Here is an 18,929-nt window from a genome sequence, read left to right on the forward strand (position 1 = left end):
AGAATGTGTGAGAATACAGATGGGGACCTCTGCCAGGCGCTCCAAGTGCACCCTCACGTTTAGGCACCCCAGATCTGTCCAACATCCTTTCCTACGACCTGATCCAACGCACCACCAGGTGTTCATCAGTTGACAGCTCAGCATCTCTCTTCACCCAACTCTCCAGAACATACAGCCACAGATCTGATGATATGATTACAAATTCAATGACTGACCCGTTCCCAAGGGTGTCCTGGTACCACATACACTTATAGACTCCCTTATGTTTGAACATGGTGTTTGTTATCGACACAATGTTTTGCACAGAAATCCAGTAACAGAACACCGCTCAGGTTCAGATCTGGCAGGCTAATTCTCCCAATCACGGCCCTCCAAGTCTCACCCAACCCAGGGACTCCAAGAAGGCCGGGTACCCTTAACTGTTGTTCGGTGCATAGGCATAAACGACAGTCACACATTACCAAACCTGAGGGTGCAGGGAACAAACCCTCTCATCCACTGGGAAAAACTCCAACATACAGGCAGCAACCTGAGGGGATGCTAAGACTTCCACCCCAGACTGCCGCCTTTCATCAACTCCAGACTGAGACAGATTGCAGCCCCTCACCGGGAGACTGGTTCCAGAGCCCGAGCCGCGCATTGAGGTGAGCCCACCTATATCAAGCCGGTAGTCTAGTCTCGATTGGGATGGGTGCAGTGTGTGCACTCGACCCCTATGGTGTCTCCTGTGTGTGGTGGGTCTACAGGAGGGTGGGCCCATGTCCCTTTTTTGGGCTGTGCCCGGGCAGATCCCATGGAGTACGGCCCATTAACAAACACTGAAGCCCAATTAAACCAGACTATTAAGGATTGCACATCCTATCACTACCATATGTAAACTTATATTATTAAAAGATTATACTGACTACTAAGTACAATTTTCTATTGACACTCGTACTGCTTACTAGCTTGCATGACAGAGTTTATATACTGCTGGGTGGGTGCTATGATATTATTGATGTTGAACTTGTTTTATCTTATTTTATTTATAAGGTTATTTATTAGAGTTTCCAACCGTCCCGTAAAAAATCGGAATGGTCTCGTATTCAGAGAAAATGTTGCGCGTTTCTTTTTGAGGTGAAAAGGAACAGTTTGTCCCGGACTTCAGCTACAATGAAAAAGACACAAAGCTGGAGTTATTCTGTGTCTTTGCTGCACAGCTCTTTCTTCTTCTCTCATTCTCTCCCCTCCCTCTCCCGTTTCTACTTCAACCATGAAACTGATCAGTGATCAGCTGATCGGCTTTTCTCTCTTGTTTGTTTATCGCCCACTTTGCGCCAGAAAGAGGAAACCAGCTGATGTCGCGCTAAACAACAGCAGCACTTTTAAGCTTGATCAGCTGTTGTTAGAATGTATTTAATATTAATTTCTAGTATCAGCTGATGTTTGCTGGAGCCACAGCTGCAAAAAAAGCTGCTGGTCATGATGTCGGTTTGGTTATCTGGTGAGAGGGAAACATGAAGGTGAAACCAGGAGATGTCCTTACTGGATCATCAGAGCTGAACAGGTGATGGAGAAACAGGTTTACCTTTTAGGTGACATGAATGAGTTGAAGGGAAGTTATGAACTGAGAGACAAATAACACCAGGATCCTTTTCTATGTAGCTGACAGCTGGTAACTGTGCAGGGGCGGGTCTAGCAAAGTGCTGCCAGGGGGGCAGGTAGGGCATTAACAGGGAAAGGGGGACACAGAGAAATACTTTTCTTTCTTATTCTCATTTAAAATGTCTCGCTTTTAACAAATAATTATCCAAATCTTACAACAAATGTTTTCATCTGATGTAAAATGTATAGAAATCCATTATTGTACATAGTAATTGTTTTAGGGTCCCATCATAATTTCTTCAGAAGTAGCTAAGTACTGTATATGATGCCAATATTTTCCCACATTTTCTAGATACTGTACCAGTACTGTGTGTAAAATGCCATCAAAAAGTCAATTAAGTTTTATTCTTTCTCACCTGTCTTTCTGTCTCCTTTCACTTATTAAAGGTTGCCATGTTAGAAAAAATATTTAGTCCTGCCATGCTGTTTATTGATGTGGCAAATGAATGGTTTATGAAAATATATCTAAATCTGTCATCAGTAATCAGTAATGATCATGTCTCACCTCTAGTCTTCTCTGTCTTAATTTCAGGTTTTCACCAAGTGTTGTAGATAGTTCAGGAGGTTAACTCGACCAAGCAGTCTACTTTCGGGTACTGATTAAAATACCAGAATAGGGAGGATGGTGTAGGTTTAAGTTTATTAGACTGATACATATATACCAACAAGACAGTGTACATCACTGTGACAACAGCGTTTGTTTTCATTCAAAGGATTTATGGTTTTTCCTATAATACCTGGTGGGCCGGTCTCTAGTCAAAATGCCCGAGCCGATTTTTTGTCCCAGTCCAGCCCTGGTCATTAGTGTAGTTGGAGTTTGGGTGCCCCCTAGAATCCAAGAAATATATTATTATTTGAGGTCTGTCAATTCAAAGCTGCTTTTTACCTGTCCATTTGGAGACAGTAAAAACTAATATTCTTAAAATTCTATTCCTAAAATTAAAATCACAATTCAATTTCAAGTTAATAATATACAATCTTTTGATTTGACTAAAGCAGAACAATATTTAAAGAAATTTAAAAGGCCTTCTGGTTTTTTTTGCTTTTTTTTTTTTTTTTTGCTGTATTATGCTTTTAAAAACATCAAAATCCACAGTCAGATTACAACAAAAACAAACAAGAAGCACTCTGAGAGCGCAAATTGTATTCAATTCAATTCAATTTTATTTATATAGCGCCAAATCACAACAAAAGTCGCCTCAAGGTGCTTCATAGATATAGAGAAAACCCCAACAATCATATGACCCCCTATGAGCAAGCACTTTGGCGACAGTGGGAAGGAAAAACTCCCTTTTAACAGGAAGAAACCTCTGACAGAACCAGGCTCAGGGAGGGGCGGGGCCATCTGCTGCGACCGGTTGGGCTGAGAGAAGGAAGACAGGATAAAAGATTGTATTTTATCTCTATTAATATTCATTGCAGATGCAGATATGGAAAGCTGGAGTCTGTGTCGGGATCGCCAAGTAGCTGTTCCTGGTTCTTGGTTCTCCGGCTGTTGTACCTGTGTAGTTGGTGCACTGTCCCACAACATCACTCATGCTCAAGATTTACACAGGGCCAGATACCTACATTCAAGCTACCTTCTCGTAACAGCACAGTGATACAGAATTTTAGGATTTGTTTTAATAATGCACAAAAGTATTACAACTTAACTCTTAAAAATGTTAATCAAGAAACTGGGTTTTATGACGTGCAGCATGTCATAGCACGTAAAGCACGTGCAGTGCTTTAATTTGCTTCTCTTGCTATCTATGCATTTTTTCTGATACCTTCACAGGTGTTGAATAAACAAATGTTTGACCCTCACACAGAGCAGCTGTGCACGTCAAATAATGAGAAGTGCCACAACTTTCAATGTGTTAATGCATCAACTTCACTTGCAGCACAGGTGGTGGACTTTAAAGAAGGGTAACAAGATTGAATACACGGTTGTGCAACAATGCTGATGAAGTGAAGAAGCTTCTCGGATGAGAGGTGAAACGTCTTCAAGCAACTTAAAGAAGTCCAGATGCTTTTCTTTACAAGCTCCTTTGACTACGATGACCTGAATGACTGAGAACCTTCACAGACAACAATGCTGATTCTGTAGTTTATTGTATGACACCGTTATGTTTCCTTTACATGAACTGTGGGCAGTAGTAGCACTGATGTTGGTCGCTATGGTATTTGTAACTGTGGGTGTTCCTGTAGGGCTACGCGTGAGAATTCACAAATGTGCTGTTGCAACTTCCTCAAAAGCTGCAGTTGCTGCAGCCTCTGAGAAATGCTCACAGATTGATAGGTATGTTATGGAGCCTCGCAAGGCACATTGAAGAAAAAAAATTTGAACATGTATTTTGCGAGATGAAGATAGTGCTCAGTGGAAGGGGAAACACTCGTTGCTAGGTGTACTTTGATCTGGTGGTCTTTGTTGCATTCATTAACAACCAGCTGCAGTACTCTGTACAGCTTTACAGATACTGATGGAAGCATGATAAATGCAAAGAAAAAAACTCTCAAGATCTTGCAAAACATTTGTGGGATCTTGCAAAAGTAAGTTTTGACAGAATTTGTTCTGTTTAGTGTGGTGCACAATAGCAATTTTCTAAGATCACACTTTAGCAATAAATTGACTTTGTGAAGTCCTTTATCATTCTTATTGTCATGGGCATATCCTATTATCTTTTTTCTATACATTAGATTTTATTAGGGTCACTTGCCCCTCCCTTCCTTCCCTCCCCATCTCCAGCTGCCTCCCTCTTCCCGCTCCACCACAACCACCCACACATGCAGGACCTTGGAGTAGGGGTATGTCACCAGGGTGCAAAGGAGGCTACCCCCCCCCCCCTCTGTCCCCTTCTGGCTGCCTCTGCCTCAATTTTATCCCACAACTTAGACATTCACATTACTCACACTCTCATTACACATACATATAGGATCTTGGGGGTGGGCACGATACACGGAATCCAAATTACCATCAGGGTGTACACCTCACCCCTGGCGTTGTTGCCCACCTCTCAATTTTAAATACACGTAGACATTGAGGGCTAGCAGGAGGGACTATGCGCTTACCTGCTGCTCTCTGGCAGGTAGCTCCATGCCCTCCTGGGTTTTAAATGCACCTTAGAACACACATGCATCAACACTACAATGAGCGGGTGGAGGGAGGTTTGGAGTCGTCTCTCACCCCCGTTCTCTGCGGCCTGCTGGAGCGGGGGGGCTAGGTGGAGGAGTTGTCCTTCCGACTGCGGTCTGGAGTGTGGGGCCTTCCTGCTGCTGCGGAGTCGGGGCGGTCTGCCTCCCCCCACCGCAGGGAAAAGGGTAACACCACCTGGGTCTGGGTGCAGTTCCCCCCTCCAGGGGCAAGGGTACCTAGACCCGGTTCGTAGAGTACGCTTGGGGAGTGTGATCGTGTGTATAGCGTCTCTTCATGTCTGTCTCCACGTTGGTTGAGTGTGGAGTAAGTGCATATGAGAGCATGAGGGTGGGAATGGATGTTTGTTTATTTTATTTATTTTTATTTTATTTAAGTATTTATTGTCATTGTCAGAGAACAATGAAATTGCGTTTGGGGCTTCCGTACAACCCGTAAATAAAATAATGAAGAAAATAATAAATACCCCTTAAAACCCAAGTGTAAATATTTAACCCAGTGTGACTCCAGTGCAATAAGACAATCCTTAGCAACAACATAAGAACATGACAAGTAATGTTCATAAGAAATTCAGACAAAGACCTGAGAAACATGACAAAGTACAACAATGCAACCCATTCAATATTATTGTACTGTGAGATATGATGTCAGATATAATAGTTATCTATTTAAGAAAGAGGCAGGAGGGGGAAAGAGAATAAAGATATGATGCACCAGACCAGTTCAGTGCTATTAAGAAGTTGGATATGGTTATTGTCCGTGAGAGGGGGGCAGAGAGTTCAGGAGCCTCACAGCCTGTGGATACAGGCTGTTGGCCAGGTAAAAAAAAACAACAACAACTAAACTGTATCAGAAGTTTTAGGCCGAAGCCCATCATGTGCAATCCTGACTGTAAACAGCACAGTAATTAATTTACAAACAGGACGTAAACAACACTGGAGTAGCATCAAGTGAGGGTTAGATGTGTTTATTTTTATATATGGTGTATCTGTGTGTGCCTGTATGTCTGTGTCTATATGTCAGGTTGGGTGTCAGACGCCACCTCTCTGAGGACATCTCAGGCCCTCCAAGGTTTGGAGGCCTATCTCCTGTAACATGGTAGACTAATGTGCCTGTGTTAATTCAGCTCCATATTATTGTGTGAAGTTGCACTGGGTTGGGAGTGGTTTTGTGTGTGTGTCACATTTTTGGTGAGCCAATGGCTGGAATGGGGTTGGACTAATTAGAGGCAGGTGTACTTGATTGCACTGATACACTGGTCTACTTATAGCCCACACTACAAACACTGCTGTGTCGTTTTGTCTCTCTGTGCAGGTATGTAATGTGATGAAATCAGATATGTTTGGGATGGATGGATTTTGTGCTATGAATTCTATAGTGAAAGTGTCGTTTTGTCTCTCTGTGCAGGCCAGGGCCTATTATATGCCACAGCCTAAAGGTAGCAGAGTTGCAGAGGCTGGAGTGACCACTGGCTATATGCTTGCAGGGTGGTGGGTCTCCAAGGACAACTTCTAACCCTGTTACAGGCAACACGTGGAGTGCAACTGGCCGTGTGGCATAGCTGGCTCTGGCCTTGGGACTGTGTGTTTTTTATACAATTCATAAATGGGACACTGGACTGTTTTATCTTTTATCTCTTGATATATTTTTTTGTCAATAAATTATCTTTTAGAATTTTATTGACTGTCATCTTTTTGCCCACGACAGAGACGGTTGGTCAGACCTAGAATCTTTCTTTGGGTGTGTTACATCTCCCCCCGACCACCACTTCCCCTGCCGGTGGCGGACTCCCTCAGACATCGGTGCGTTGGTGGTTCTTTGTGTCCGGGGATGGGCGTCCGGGTACACACCGGCTCACTCCTTGGCGGCCGCTTATCGGGGCCTGGAGCCTGGGGCTCGCTCGGGCCACTTCGGAGGTGGGGTGCCCCCGGCCTCTCGGCCTGGGGCTCGGTCACTCAGGCACGGCTGGCTGCCAACTCCCCCTGGCTTCTGCTCCGCGGCTGCTGAGTGAGCCCTCATCTGGGACTCTCCTCAGCTCTTTCTGGGACAGTGGCGCGGCTGCCCCTCTGTTGGTCTTCCTTGGTCGCTTGTGTTCTGGGGGCCTCTGGATGTCTGGAGTTTTGATCTCCTCCATACCTGCTTCATGCCCTGGAGGACGGGGCTGTGCCCCCCCCCACACCCTCTAGCAGATCATTACATGAAGGAACCTTTTAAAAAAAAAAAAAAAAAAAAAAAAAAAACAAGCGCGCCCATGCTCACAGGTGTACACACGGGTGATCACACCCACAAACTACACCCTTTTTGGCTCCTACCTCAAAGCACACTGTGTTCTGTTGATCTTATGTGCTGCACAATAATGTTTAACATTTAGTATTTACTGTCATATTCCCATATATCATTGTGATGTTGTTTATTCTATTACTCTTGTTCTCTTCTGCTTGTTTTCTTTTTTCTTTCTCAGCAGGTGATCCAGGTGATTGATATATGCATTTTTTTTCTTTTTTTTTTTTTTTCCTGCTCATTCTGTTGGTTTTTGTTTTTTGCCCTTCTCCCCCGTCCCTCTTCTCAGCTGTTTTTCTTTCCCTCTTTCTTTCTCCCCTTCTTTCCCCCAGTCAAGTCTGTCCCGTATTCAGTAAGTGAAAATAAAATAAACAATAAAAGGTGAATCAAATGGACCATTACAGCAAGGCTGGGATGGTCAATTTGGTAAAGTAAATCCATTGGGCATCTTTCTTTGCCTTTAGACAACAATTCTGATGACAAAAGAGCCAAACGGGACAGGCAAAAAACAACAAAAAAAACAATGGACTTTGCAAACAAATACTGTAGATTTTCCTTGCTTAAAGATTTTGTAAATAGCTATTTTTTTCATATGCACTGTAATTGAGCCTGCCCCCACTGTAAATGAGATCTAGTCAGGTTTCAGAACTCACAGCACAGAAACGGCTTTAGTGAAGGTTACAAATGTTGCCTCTTACAGTGGACTCGGTGTGTACTTGTCCTGCTAGACCTCAGTGCAGCTTTCGATACTGTCGACCATAATATTTTATTAGTACGATTAGAGCGTGCTGTAGGGATTACAGGTACTGCGCTGCAGTGGTTTGTATCACATCTACAATATATTTATGTAAATGAAGAGTCCTCTTCACACACTAGGGTTTATTATGGCATTCCACAGGGTTCTGTGCCAATTCTGTTTACATTATACACGCTTCCCTTAGGCAGTATAATCAAAAGGCATATCATATATTTTCACTGCTATGCAGATGACACACAATTTTATGAATCCATGAAGCCAGATAACACACAGCAATTGTTTAAACTGCAGGAATGTCTTAAAGACATAAATACCTGGAAGACCTCTAACTTTCTGCTTCTAAATGCAAATAAAACTGAGGTTATTGTACTTGGCCCAGAAAATCTTAGAAATATGGTATCTAACCAGATTCTTACTCTGAATGGCATTACCTTGGCCTCCAGTAACACTGTGAGGAACCTTGGAGTCATTTTTGACCAGGAAATGCCCTTCAATATTTCTCCTATATTGGCTTCCTTCATTGGCTCCCTGTTAAATCCAGAATTGGATTCAAAATCCTGCTCCTCACATACAAGGTCTTAAACAATCAGACCCCATCTTATTTCAATAACCTTATAGTACCATATCACCCCATTAGAGCACTTCCTTCTTGCACTGCAGGCTTACTTGTTGTTCCTAAAGTATTTAAAAGTAGAATGGGAGGCAGAGCCTTCAGTTTTCAGGTCCCTCTTCTGTGGAACCAGCTTGGTCAGGTGACCCTGAATCCTTGATTAGTTATGCTGCAGAGCAATACTGGAATAGCACATGGAAAAAGACACAACACATAACAACAATGTCCAGTGGCTAGTGGAGATAAGAGCACATTACAGCGACCTCCCTGAACTAGCTCCAGTGACCATCACAGTGACAGACATCCAAGAAAGAGCCTCGAGCATGAAGTGTTAGACAGCACCAGGCCCTGGTATGATTTCTGCCCAGTGGCTAAAGAAGCTAACTGCACTCCATGAGCACCTGGCTGCACAAATAAACCTGCTGCTGTTGGATGACACACAAGGGCAGACAGGCCTGATCCCCAATCCGATTGTTCAGTCTGACGTCACTAGCCGTGTCTGGGTCTAAACTCCGCTGCAGGTCCATATATCAAACGATCACTATGGCATTACTGAGAGTTGAAAAACTGTCTAAAGTCTTTCATCTTTAATAAAATGATCAGCGTTCTGCTCTACCAGGTGTAACAATTGAGTTTAACATCCAGGCATCCATGAAAACGGAATTTATGACATTTAACGGAGTTAGAAGTTAGCAGGGAGTTAGCTCACTAGCTTCTATCTAAATACAATATAGCATGTCCTGACTGCGGGGTTTTGGAAACAAATTAAATCGTACAGCTCAGCTATCACTTCCTGTCGTGGTCTGGGTGGTTTTCCACAGCATCGGCTCCTCCCCACTGGGTGGAGTCTTTGTTGTTCCTCACCTGATGGCAATCGTACCAGCAGTATTTATGACCGGCGCACTCAACTGGTCTTCGCCAGATTATCTGCCAACTTTAGTCAGTTCTCGGCCTCATATCCGTTCCTTGGTGACTCATCGTGTGTATTAACCGTATCTCTGTTTTTCTCGTCAGCCTGTGAAACCCACCTACCAAGTTCTCCTGGATACCAGTTTGCTGCCGCCGGTAATCCCTCTCCGTTTTGGAACTGCCATTCTCTCCTGCCTGCCTCCCTGCATTGCATACAGCACCCACCTGGACCTCTCCTGCCTCCCCCCTCCACGCAACCCCACCTGCAAGCTTGTAAGACAGCTCTGTGTACTATCCTTAGATTCACTCACAACCCTCTGTGGGATTCCCCTGACTGCTCTCTCCTCTGTTTCAGTGCCCTGGCCCGCCACAGTTTCCCCTGCCCAGTACCTGCACCCAGTTATCCCTGCCATCTAGTTATCATCACAGTATTTTATCTCGCCTCAGACATCTAGTTTATGTTCATTGATTCTAGTCTGCACTTTCTGTTAGCCTCTGAGCATTGTAAAATAAAATCTCTTTTCGTTACACCTCACCCCTGGCCTCCGGTTTTGAATCTGCACTTGAGTCCATCCCATTTCCACGGGCCACTGTGCCATGACAGTGGCCAGATTATACTGGATTACACTTCCAGCATAAATGAAGACAGAAAACTAAACAGCAGTGACGTTTGTAGGATTACTGAAGTTGGGCTAGCTGGTATATAATGATGTGCTACGTGACCGCTAGCGACACAGCTATGTTAGCATAATATAAACAAGCTAACTTTTTTTCCACTCGATAAAAGTTAACATGAGTGTTCTCGGTGGTCAGGAACAAATGTAATCGCATGGCAGGATGCTGTAAAAGGACCAAACTTCAGCCAGGAGAACAACTGAGATAATCCATCCACATATGAGGTTAGTCATTCATATACTGCTGCATGGGATGGGCTGTAGTTACATCCTAAGGTTTTAAAAACTGAGCTTAAATGAATGATTAGTGGTAATAAAAGCCGAGGGAGGTCAACAGTGATCACTGATTGTTTTAGGAGCTTTTTGAGATCAAATAGAAGAAAATACATAACGTTAAACATGTTAACAACACAAAAGCCATATTAAACGCAGACTACTTTAGACCCGGAAGTAGGATTTGTCGCGTCATCACTGAACAACCGGATAATCTCCAGAAGGAATTGGTCCCATCCAGCATCCAGGCAATAACTTGCCTCAGTACAGCTGGAAGCTACTATTAAGTATCATTGCAGTTAAGATGCACACATGAAAACATTACTGTTGGCCACATGTCAACAGAGTTATGTGACATTAGTGATGTTTGTACTTTCAACGTTCACTTTGTTTTAAAGCCTTTACTTTAAAATATACGCCGCTCAATAGTTGATCTTAATCTTACAGAGAATGTGACATTTTATGGATAATTAAAGTCAGTCATATATCCACAAACAAAACAAGCTGAAAGTCAGTGATGCTGCTCGGTTTGCAGTCCTGAATATCACAGCACAAGCAGGATTCACTGCACTGTTAATGTTAGCTATGTTATATTGCTGCCTCTGTTCGCTGGTGTCGAGCCAAAGGGACTTTAACGTGTGTTTGAACGAGCTGACGGTTCACTCGTTAAGCTGAAAGAAAGATGCTTTAATCACAGCAGTCACACATGTGTCCACTGTACCATCTGGAACTCTTCTTGTTTAGCACTCGTAATAACACAAACACTAAATCCTGCTTCTCTGGTGCTGTTGTGTAGCAGTGTGTACACCTGAGACTGCCACCTGTCTGTCTGTCCTGCACTCTCTCTCTGTTTCTTTCTCTCTGATCGTGGAATAAAAGTATGAACATGTGTTTATAAGTTACACTTGTGTTTGAATCCTGCAGCTTATCACACATTTGATTTCCATGTGTGACAACTGCAAGTGTCCAGAGTGAGGACAGACTGAGGGACCCACTGCTGCACATCATCTGTGAGGCTTTGCATCCCTGATGATCCACCAGGACAAACTCAGCAGTGTGTGAGGAAGAGGAGGAGGAAGAGCCAGCAGCAGCTGACAGATGGAGAGAATAGACAGACTGTTCCCTGTTTGTGAAGGACTGCTAGGAAAGTTTAAAATCACTAATTGTCTGTCCTGAATCAGTCTTATTAGGTAATGTTCAAATAATGTTATCATCCCAGTGTTTTCAGTGTGGGAGAAAGTACTCAGGGCCTTCAAGTTACACACTATGAAAGGCAGCAACAAGTTTAATATTCAGAAACCTAAAGTGTTTATCATAAATGTCCATGTTTGTTTCAGTTCAATGAAGCTTTGAGTATTTTGGATTAGTAGTACTGCTGTGTTTGTTGCATCATATTGCTGTAATTGATAAATATGCTTTATATATCCTGAGGTAAGTTGATCTATAGTGTTACATCATATTCTATAAGGATGTTATGTGTTTGTTTACTTTCTGCTCAGTTTGACCCATTTAGCAGAAGTCAGCCTGTTTAAGGCTCTGATATCTATTCTGTATGACTTAAAGCAGTTATGACATGGTATGATTTTCTCACCCAATAAAGGAATATTTAATATATCAGTCTACTCTTCATTCTATCAGAAATGGTTATCACAGCTCATAAATTTGCTTTTTACACATATATAAGCATTGAGCCAAATTTAGTAATGCCAACATATTAAAAGAACAATATTTGCCTCTTATAATACATCTATAGATACACTGTCAAAGATACTTGTCTTTGAGTGAAGATTTAAGGTAATAGGACATATAAATAAATGCAACTTGAATCTTTACTGAAGCTCAGTATTTGACAAGGAGTTCAAACTCACTGCTGTAATAACTAATCATGATTAATATAATAACTATAATATTGGCCATATTATATTTACATTATCACAGTGAGACTTTAAACTCATGAACAACATGAGCTAATTGTTATTTACTAGCTAATCTTAAATGACTGCTCAGTACAGAAATGAAGCCCAACAATCATGTTTTACAGTCCTGTGGTCTCAGCCTCAGATACTTATTAAATCACACAGAGGTCATATAGAAACGAATGTACAAAATATGTTCTCCTTCATTTCTGTCAAACAAAGCTGTATGAAACATTTCCAGCTTTTAGTGTCATGGTTGCTAGGCAACCTGGGCAGCGCGACAGAGGCTTTAACAAGCCTACAAGCCTCTCACTTGAGGACCGTTAAGGCTGCGTACTTTAAGGCTGCAGAACCTGAATTTGGATACAGCCAGAGTAAGGCAATAGCTGAGGAGTCAGCAAATTAGGAAGAACTAGACCCAGGTAATCAACATCTATGCCCTGCCCGCGATCAGATACCCTTTTGAGAGAATAAGCTGGCCAAAAAATGAGACAGAAGCCAGTGACATCCAAACAAGAAATTTATCTACCATGCATCAAAGGGTTTCAATCCAAATCCAGCACCCTGAGACTTTACACTAAGGAGAAGGAAGTAGGCCGAGGACTAGTGAGTGTCAAAAACATTGTCCAAGATGAAACAACAGGGATCATATGTTGCATATATATATATTAGAGATGGCATGATACCACTTTTTTATGTCCGATACCAATATCATAAATTTGGATATCTCAGATGTCCGATACCAATATGAATCCGATATAGTGTGTTTTAATCAATAAAACTGTTTTTTTAATATCTTGCTGCATTTTGTATAAGTTCATACTCAAGTTTAAATAAACAACAACACTAAAGCTATTCTGTTATACTTGTATGTAAAAAATTCACTGCACCCAAAATATTTCATAGCAATACTGATCAATCTAATATACTCGATCCTTCCTATTCTGGTATTTTAAAGACTATTAGGCAACCTAACTAATAGACTTGCAAACTCCCAGCAAAAAAAAATAGGGAACCACCCCCCACCCTCCACCTCATGATGCTTAATCGACGTAATCAACTTTAATTTGATGCAGTGTGGGGGAAAAAATGCACAGAAATAAATTATTTTTCAAGAATAATTAAATAGATTCAACATCTTTCTTCAACAGAACTGCAGACTGCAGAGATGGTACCTTCCCAAAGGAAAAAGTAGTATAGCTTACTAGGGCAGCGGTCCCCAACCCCCGGGCCTCGGACAGGTACCGGTCCGTGAGTCGTTTGGTACCGGGCCGCGAGAGTTGAGGTTCAGGTGTGAAATGTATAGTTTTCAGGGTTTTTATTGGTTTTCAGCGTTATTTTGTTATCGTTTTTATCGTTTACTCGGTCTTCCTGGGTCTTTTCACGTGTGTTATGAATAAATTGTCTTTTTTTCGGTACCGGTACTAGTTTTATTTTGTTGTATTTATCCGCGACACCTTAAAGGCCGGTCCATGAAAATATTGTCGGGCATAAACCGGTCGGTGGCGCAAAAAAGGTTGGGGACCGCTGTACTAGCGTATATTAGACTTAACAGTTACCATATACAGTAATGGACTTCTATATATTTTACATAAGATTAAAACATTGGGTGTAAGATTCAGATAATTATTTATTAAAAGCTAGACATTTTAAATGAGAATAAGAAAGAAAAGTATGTTTTTGTGCCCCCTTTTCCCTGTTCATGCCCTATCAGCCCCCCTGGCTACACTTTGCTAGATCCGCCCCTGCACAGTTACCAGCCGTCAGCTACGTAGAAAAAGATCCTGGTGTAGAAAGTAATATTAAATACATTCTAACAACAGCTTATCAAGCTTAAACGTGCTGCTGTTGTTCAGCCGCTGGTTTCCTCTTTCTGGAGCGAAGTGGGGCAAAAACAAACAAGAGAGACGGACTCCGACAGAAAAGCCGATCAGCTGATCATTAATCAGTTTCATGATTGAAGTAGCAGCAAGGAGAGGCACTCGCTCCATATATCGGTTGTTAAGCTTAACGTGGGAATGCTTTACAAACATTCAGAGATGAACTTACACACTTGCTTTACTTCTCTCTGAGATAACTTCATCCCAGATGAAATGCTGGTTTGGTAGCGAGGCTACAAATACACTCAGCCGCTCTATCACGTGAGCATCTCCAATATCCGATTCAGTATTTTACGTCAGTATTGGACCGATACCGTATCGGTCCGAACTTTTCTTGTCCATCTTCCATTGGTTTTAATTTTGCACTCCAGTATGAACACAAATCCCCCAACCCAAGGATCACCACAACATAACCTAACAGACCTACACCTTAGTTCACAGATTCACTTTGTCTAGGGTGCATTTCTGAGATTTCACACAACCCAGGATTCAAATCATGAATACATAATGGGCTTGGATTTACAACATTATAAATGAAATGTGCTCTATTTGGAAGCAGCCGGCCCCCTCCCCTTTCGATGGGTGTGTGTGAGACTTTAAATCATCAAACTGTAAATTTTCAATTGTTATTGCTCCCTTTACCCCTGGTCCTAAAGTGTATATTTATTTTCTTACTCTTCTTATATATATTGTTTGTTTACTTGCACTGCTGTAACAGGAGCCTCGTTGTCTCGTCTCTCTATATACTGGACTGTAGCGGAGATGACAATAAAGTTTACTTTGACTTCAGCAGCTTTGACTTTGACTTTGACTCGGTGCGCCTGAATTTCGGAAAAACATGCAAATTATAAATCTGTATTATAATGTTTGGTGTTTTCGTGTTTGTTGGTTTGTTTTTATTTAGTTTTATTTTGGTTGGTTATTAGATGCTGCTCCAACCAGCCAGACACTTCCCCGCCGCCCCGCTCTCTCCTCTCTGCGCCGCAAGCAGCAGGCTCACCTCGCAAACGAAGGGCGTCCTTATTCCCAGGAAATGGGCGATAGAAAACCGATCGGTGCCTGTGCCATTCCCAATATGCGCTGGCTGATGTCGGGGCAGCATGAGTACGACCATTCTTTTTTTATTTTTTTTGCCGATGCCCGTGATGCCGCCCCGGGCAACCGCCCGTATCAAAAACCGCTACTGGCTACCGGACCCCTCTCTGTGTGGAGTGGCCAGAGAGAGAGAAGCAGCGTCAAACGACGTAGCAGATACCTCTGCTTACCAATGAACACGTCTGCGCCACGCTGCGCCTATCAGTGCCCACACAGCGGAAATATGTGCGCAACACGTAGCTGTGCTGTCTGGGGAATCATCAACAAGCGGTAAACTTTCAGAGGAAGTGAACTACTGACGGTTACGCAGAGAAGAAAACAGCGATGTCTGAGTCAGACGAGGAGCGTGGTACTTTCCGCACCAGCAAGAACACTGAGGGGGCAAATACGACTCCTAATAGCCCCAAGGGGGTTACGGTGACACTACCTTGCTTCTCTTGTTGTCCCAAAATATGCAGCCCAAACGGTCACGCCATCTTCTCTTTTTTTTGTTTTTTGTTTTTAGGTTGTGCAATAGTTGGTAGTATTTGGTTAGGGGTATGGTTATGTAAAAGTAAAGGTCAGGTTGCCCCGTCGGACGACGAGGACCCTAATTGCCGTTTCTCAAAAGCTGCAGTGGCCGCAGACTCCGAGAATTGTTCGGAGATTGGAAAGTGAGTAACATTTGAAACTTCTGATACATTTTTTTTTCACATTACACATACGATTATGCACTGATCCAAATGCAAACGCTAAAAAATCTCCAAGAACTGCGAACATATGGGCTCAAATTGTGGTCATAAATATTTTGTACTTGTAAATCAGGATTTGTATGTGTAAAAAGAATTTGTGTGTGCCTTAGTGATGTGTCAGTTGTGAACGAAATGGCTCTTAGAGCCGGGTCTTTGACGTGAACGACGCAAGCCGGCTCCTTATCGCGAGCCTCCCAGTCCTACTGCCAGTTTCTGGAAGACACCTTCTTCAAGCAGTGGTACAGGAAGAAGTCTGCATCCTTCAAGAAAAACATGATTTTCATGCAGGACAATGCTCCATCACACGAGTCCAAGTACTCCACAGCGTGGCTGGCAAGAAAGGGTATAAAAGAAGAAAAACTAATGACATAATGACATGGCCACCTTTTTCTTTCTCTCACCCTCTCTCCCTCTTGCACTTTTTTTTTGCTTCATTCCGCATTTGAGCTTTGCGCTGGGATGAGGGGGGAGGGGCGGTAGTTACACTGGCAGTAGCACAGGAACAGAGCAGGAGGGAGAGAGAGAGAAAGAGAGCCAGGGACAACAACGTCAGATTAGAAAGGTATAGTAATCATCCACAACTATTTTCAGTTGCGGATGATAAAGGATTCAGAAAGTTTATTCATGCAGGTCCATATGACAGAGAGTATGCATGTTCTTTTTGTTCTGTCATGACAATTTAATTGTGGGACATTACAATTTTGATGAAGATTAAAATTAAATTAATTGTGCACACATGATAACAATAACACTAAAGTGATAACGATGAACTCTTTCAGGGACATTCTTCGGAAAAATGGCTCTGCAGTAGATGCTGCCATTGCTGCGCTGCTGTGCACCTCCATCATGAACCCACAGTGCATGGGGATTGGAGGCGGGGTCATATTCACTGTGATGGACAGCTCCGGTAACAAGACACCCTCGCCACTCTTTGCTCAGCTCTGCTGTGGATTAATGTAGTAATATGTCATCTTTTCAAAGGTAAAGTGAAAATCATCACCTCCAGAGAGACTGTCCCCAGCAACGTGACCTCTGACCTGCTTAAGTCGTGTCCTAACACCACAGAGTGGACCGTGGAGTGGCCGCAAGGTGGGCTGTTTATCTGGCATAATGCTAATATTTATAAGGTTTTAGTCTAATCTGCTCTTGGACTCACCTTTATGACACAGCTAATTTATTCTGTACAGGTGACTGCTAATGCACACTGTGAGTCATTCCTCATTCAGCTTTCCTCAAAAAAGCAAAACTGGGATAATATAAAAAGAAAAGAAAAAAGATAAAGCAAACCACTACAGAGGGTTTGGCTGTCAGCAGATATTAAAGACAATGAGTCGGTGTCATATATGACACTATCAGAATAATCTAGCATAAACACCATGAAATACATGCTCCTTAGTTTCAGAAACAACCAGAGAGATTGAAGTAGTCAGGTTTTTCTCCAAACTGGTCTTAACAGGTCTTTCTCCAAATGATACACAAGATGTAACACAAAGGTTTTAAAGGTGTAGTCAATTATCTGTAGAGATATATTTTAAATTCTGCACCTTAATCTGCAAGTCAAACTCAAGATATGAAGGATCATACCTTTGTTTTATCACCTGAGAGGGTTCTTGTCATCAAAGAAGCGGAGGAAAGAGACAGCATGATTGGTGTCTTGTTAAAATGTCATCCTCCTCCTCACCTCTAACCTCATCTACTGAATTAAAGTCAAGACTCTAATACACTAAAGAGTGCACAACTATTCTTATTTAATTATTGAAAATAATAATTATTGGAAAAAAATAATAATAATAAAGTCAGCAACAAAAACCTAAATGATCTTATACCTCTTCAAAGAAATATATAACAAGACCAGAGAAATTCAAATACTGGGTCAAAAAACCCACATTTTTTGTTTGCCAAAGGATAGCTGCTCCACAGTCCTGGGTCCTTTTCGTCATATATGTCATTTCATGATGCACTCGATGTGTTTTTTCTTGGTCAAAGGTTTGAACTGCAGGCAGGCCATTTTAACACCCAGGTACTTCTTCTGTGAAGCCATGCTATTGTAATAGATGCAGCATGCGGTTTAGCGTGGTCTTGCTGAAATAGATGTCAACTCGATGGCAGCACAAGTTGCCTGTGTACACCTTTCAGCACTGGTGCATTGCCAGATGTGCAAGCAGCCAATTCTATAGGCAGTAAAATAATTACATACCTTCAGAGGTTTTGAATTGAGTGTTGATAACAAGCTGCAAAAACAGCAGCACTTAACAACGTTAAAGCCCTTTACTCTTTAGCCCAGAATGCAGGATCCACATTTTCTAAAAAAAAATTTGATTTGTCTGACATTAGAACAGTTTTCCACTTTGCCTCAGTCCTTGTTGAATGAGCTTTGGCCCATTCAACATGTTTATGTTTAAAATGCAACACCGCCACCTAGGGGAATTTCCAATATTAAAATGCCTTTATTAAATGCATTTGTTAAAAGACAAAAAAGGATTAATAAGCAATTGCAGCCCAGAGAATAATGAAAGGTGACTGTGGTACAGCCAACTCTAATAGACTCTAATCGAGTCTGCAGAGAATGTCCACACATAAGGTCTTCATACACAGTATTAGTCCTTTATTTTATCCAGGTAAAAAATCTCATTGAGATTAAAAATTTCATTTCCAAGAGAGCCATGGCATCATGGCAACAAAAGTCAAAATAGACGTACCACATTAGGATATAGCATTTAAAAAAAAATACAATATCCCGTACAAACATGTGAGAAATATACAATAACAGATCTAATTAAGAGCGACATTAAATACAATGACACTGAGTAAAAGAGTTATTCTCTCGTTCCTTTAAGACAGACTTAAACTCCCCCAAGGTAACCAATTCTGATCATTTCAGTTCCTCCTGCAGATTGTATTACGGAAAGGAAGCAGGCCCAAAAACAGCAAACAAACGAGCACGAGCGAACAAAAGACCACATATGTTTCGTCACATTCAATGATAGCCCATTACTATCGATTTTCGCGCTCCAATGGAATCTCTTT

The 18,929-nt window shown here is 42.1% G+C and overlaps 1 protein-coding gene across 1 annotated transcript; it reads left to right on the forward strand.

The window, feature by feature from the left end:
- Nucleotides 1-15,240: 15,240 nt before the first annotated feature.
- Nucleotides 15,241-18,542, forward strand: LOC113033836 (glutathione hydrolase 5 proenzyme-like). The gene is made up of 3 exons (XM_026187969.1): nucleotides 15,241-15,824; nucleotides 16,682-16,809; nucleotides 16,884-18,542. Exons 1-3 carry the CDS (start codon nucleotides 15,496-15,498, stop codon nucleotides 17,039-17,041), a joined length of 615 nt encoding a protein of 204 aa, XP_026043754.1. The 5' UTR covers nucleotides 15,241-15,495; the 3' UTR covers nucleotides 17,042-18,542.
- The last annotated feature ends 387 nt before the right edge of the window (nucleotides 18,543-18,929 follow it).

Source organism: Astatotilapia calliptera, chromosome 12, assembly GCF_900246225.1.
Source record: "Astatotilapia calliptera chromosome 12, fAstCal1.2, whole genome shotgun sequence".
In the NCBI taxonomy this organism is placed as follows: Eukaryota; Metazoa; Chordata; class Actinopteri; order Cichliformes; family Cichlidae; genus Astatotilapia; species Astatotilapia calliptera.

What these genes read in the sequence shown, in the direction of transcription:
- LOC113033836 (XM_026187969.1), top strand. Translation starts at nt 15,496, where the DNA reads ATGTCTGAGTCAGACGAGGAGCGTGGTACTTTCCGCACCAGCAAGAAC. An exon ending in AATTGTTCGGAGATTGGAAA is followed by an intron (nt 15,825 to 16,681) that starts GTGAGTAACATT and finishes GAACTCTTTCAG; the next exon opens with GGACATTCTTCGGAAAAATG. An exon ending in CACTGTGATGGACAGCTCCG is followed by an intron (nt 16,810 to 16,883) that starts GTAACAAGACAC and finishes ATCTTTTCAAAG; the next exon opens with GTAAAGTGAAAATCATCACC.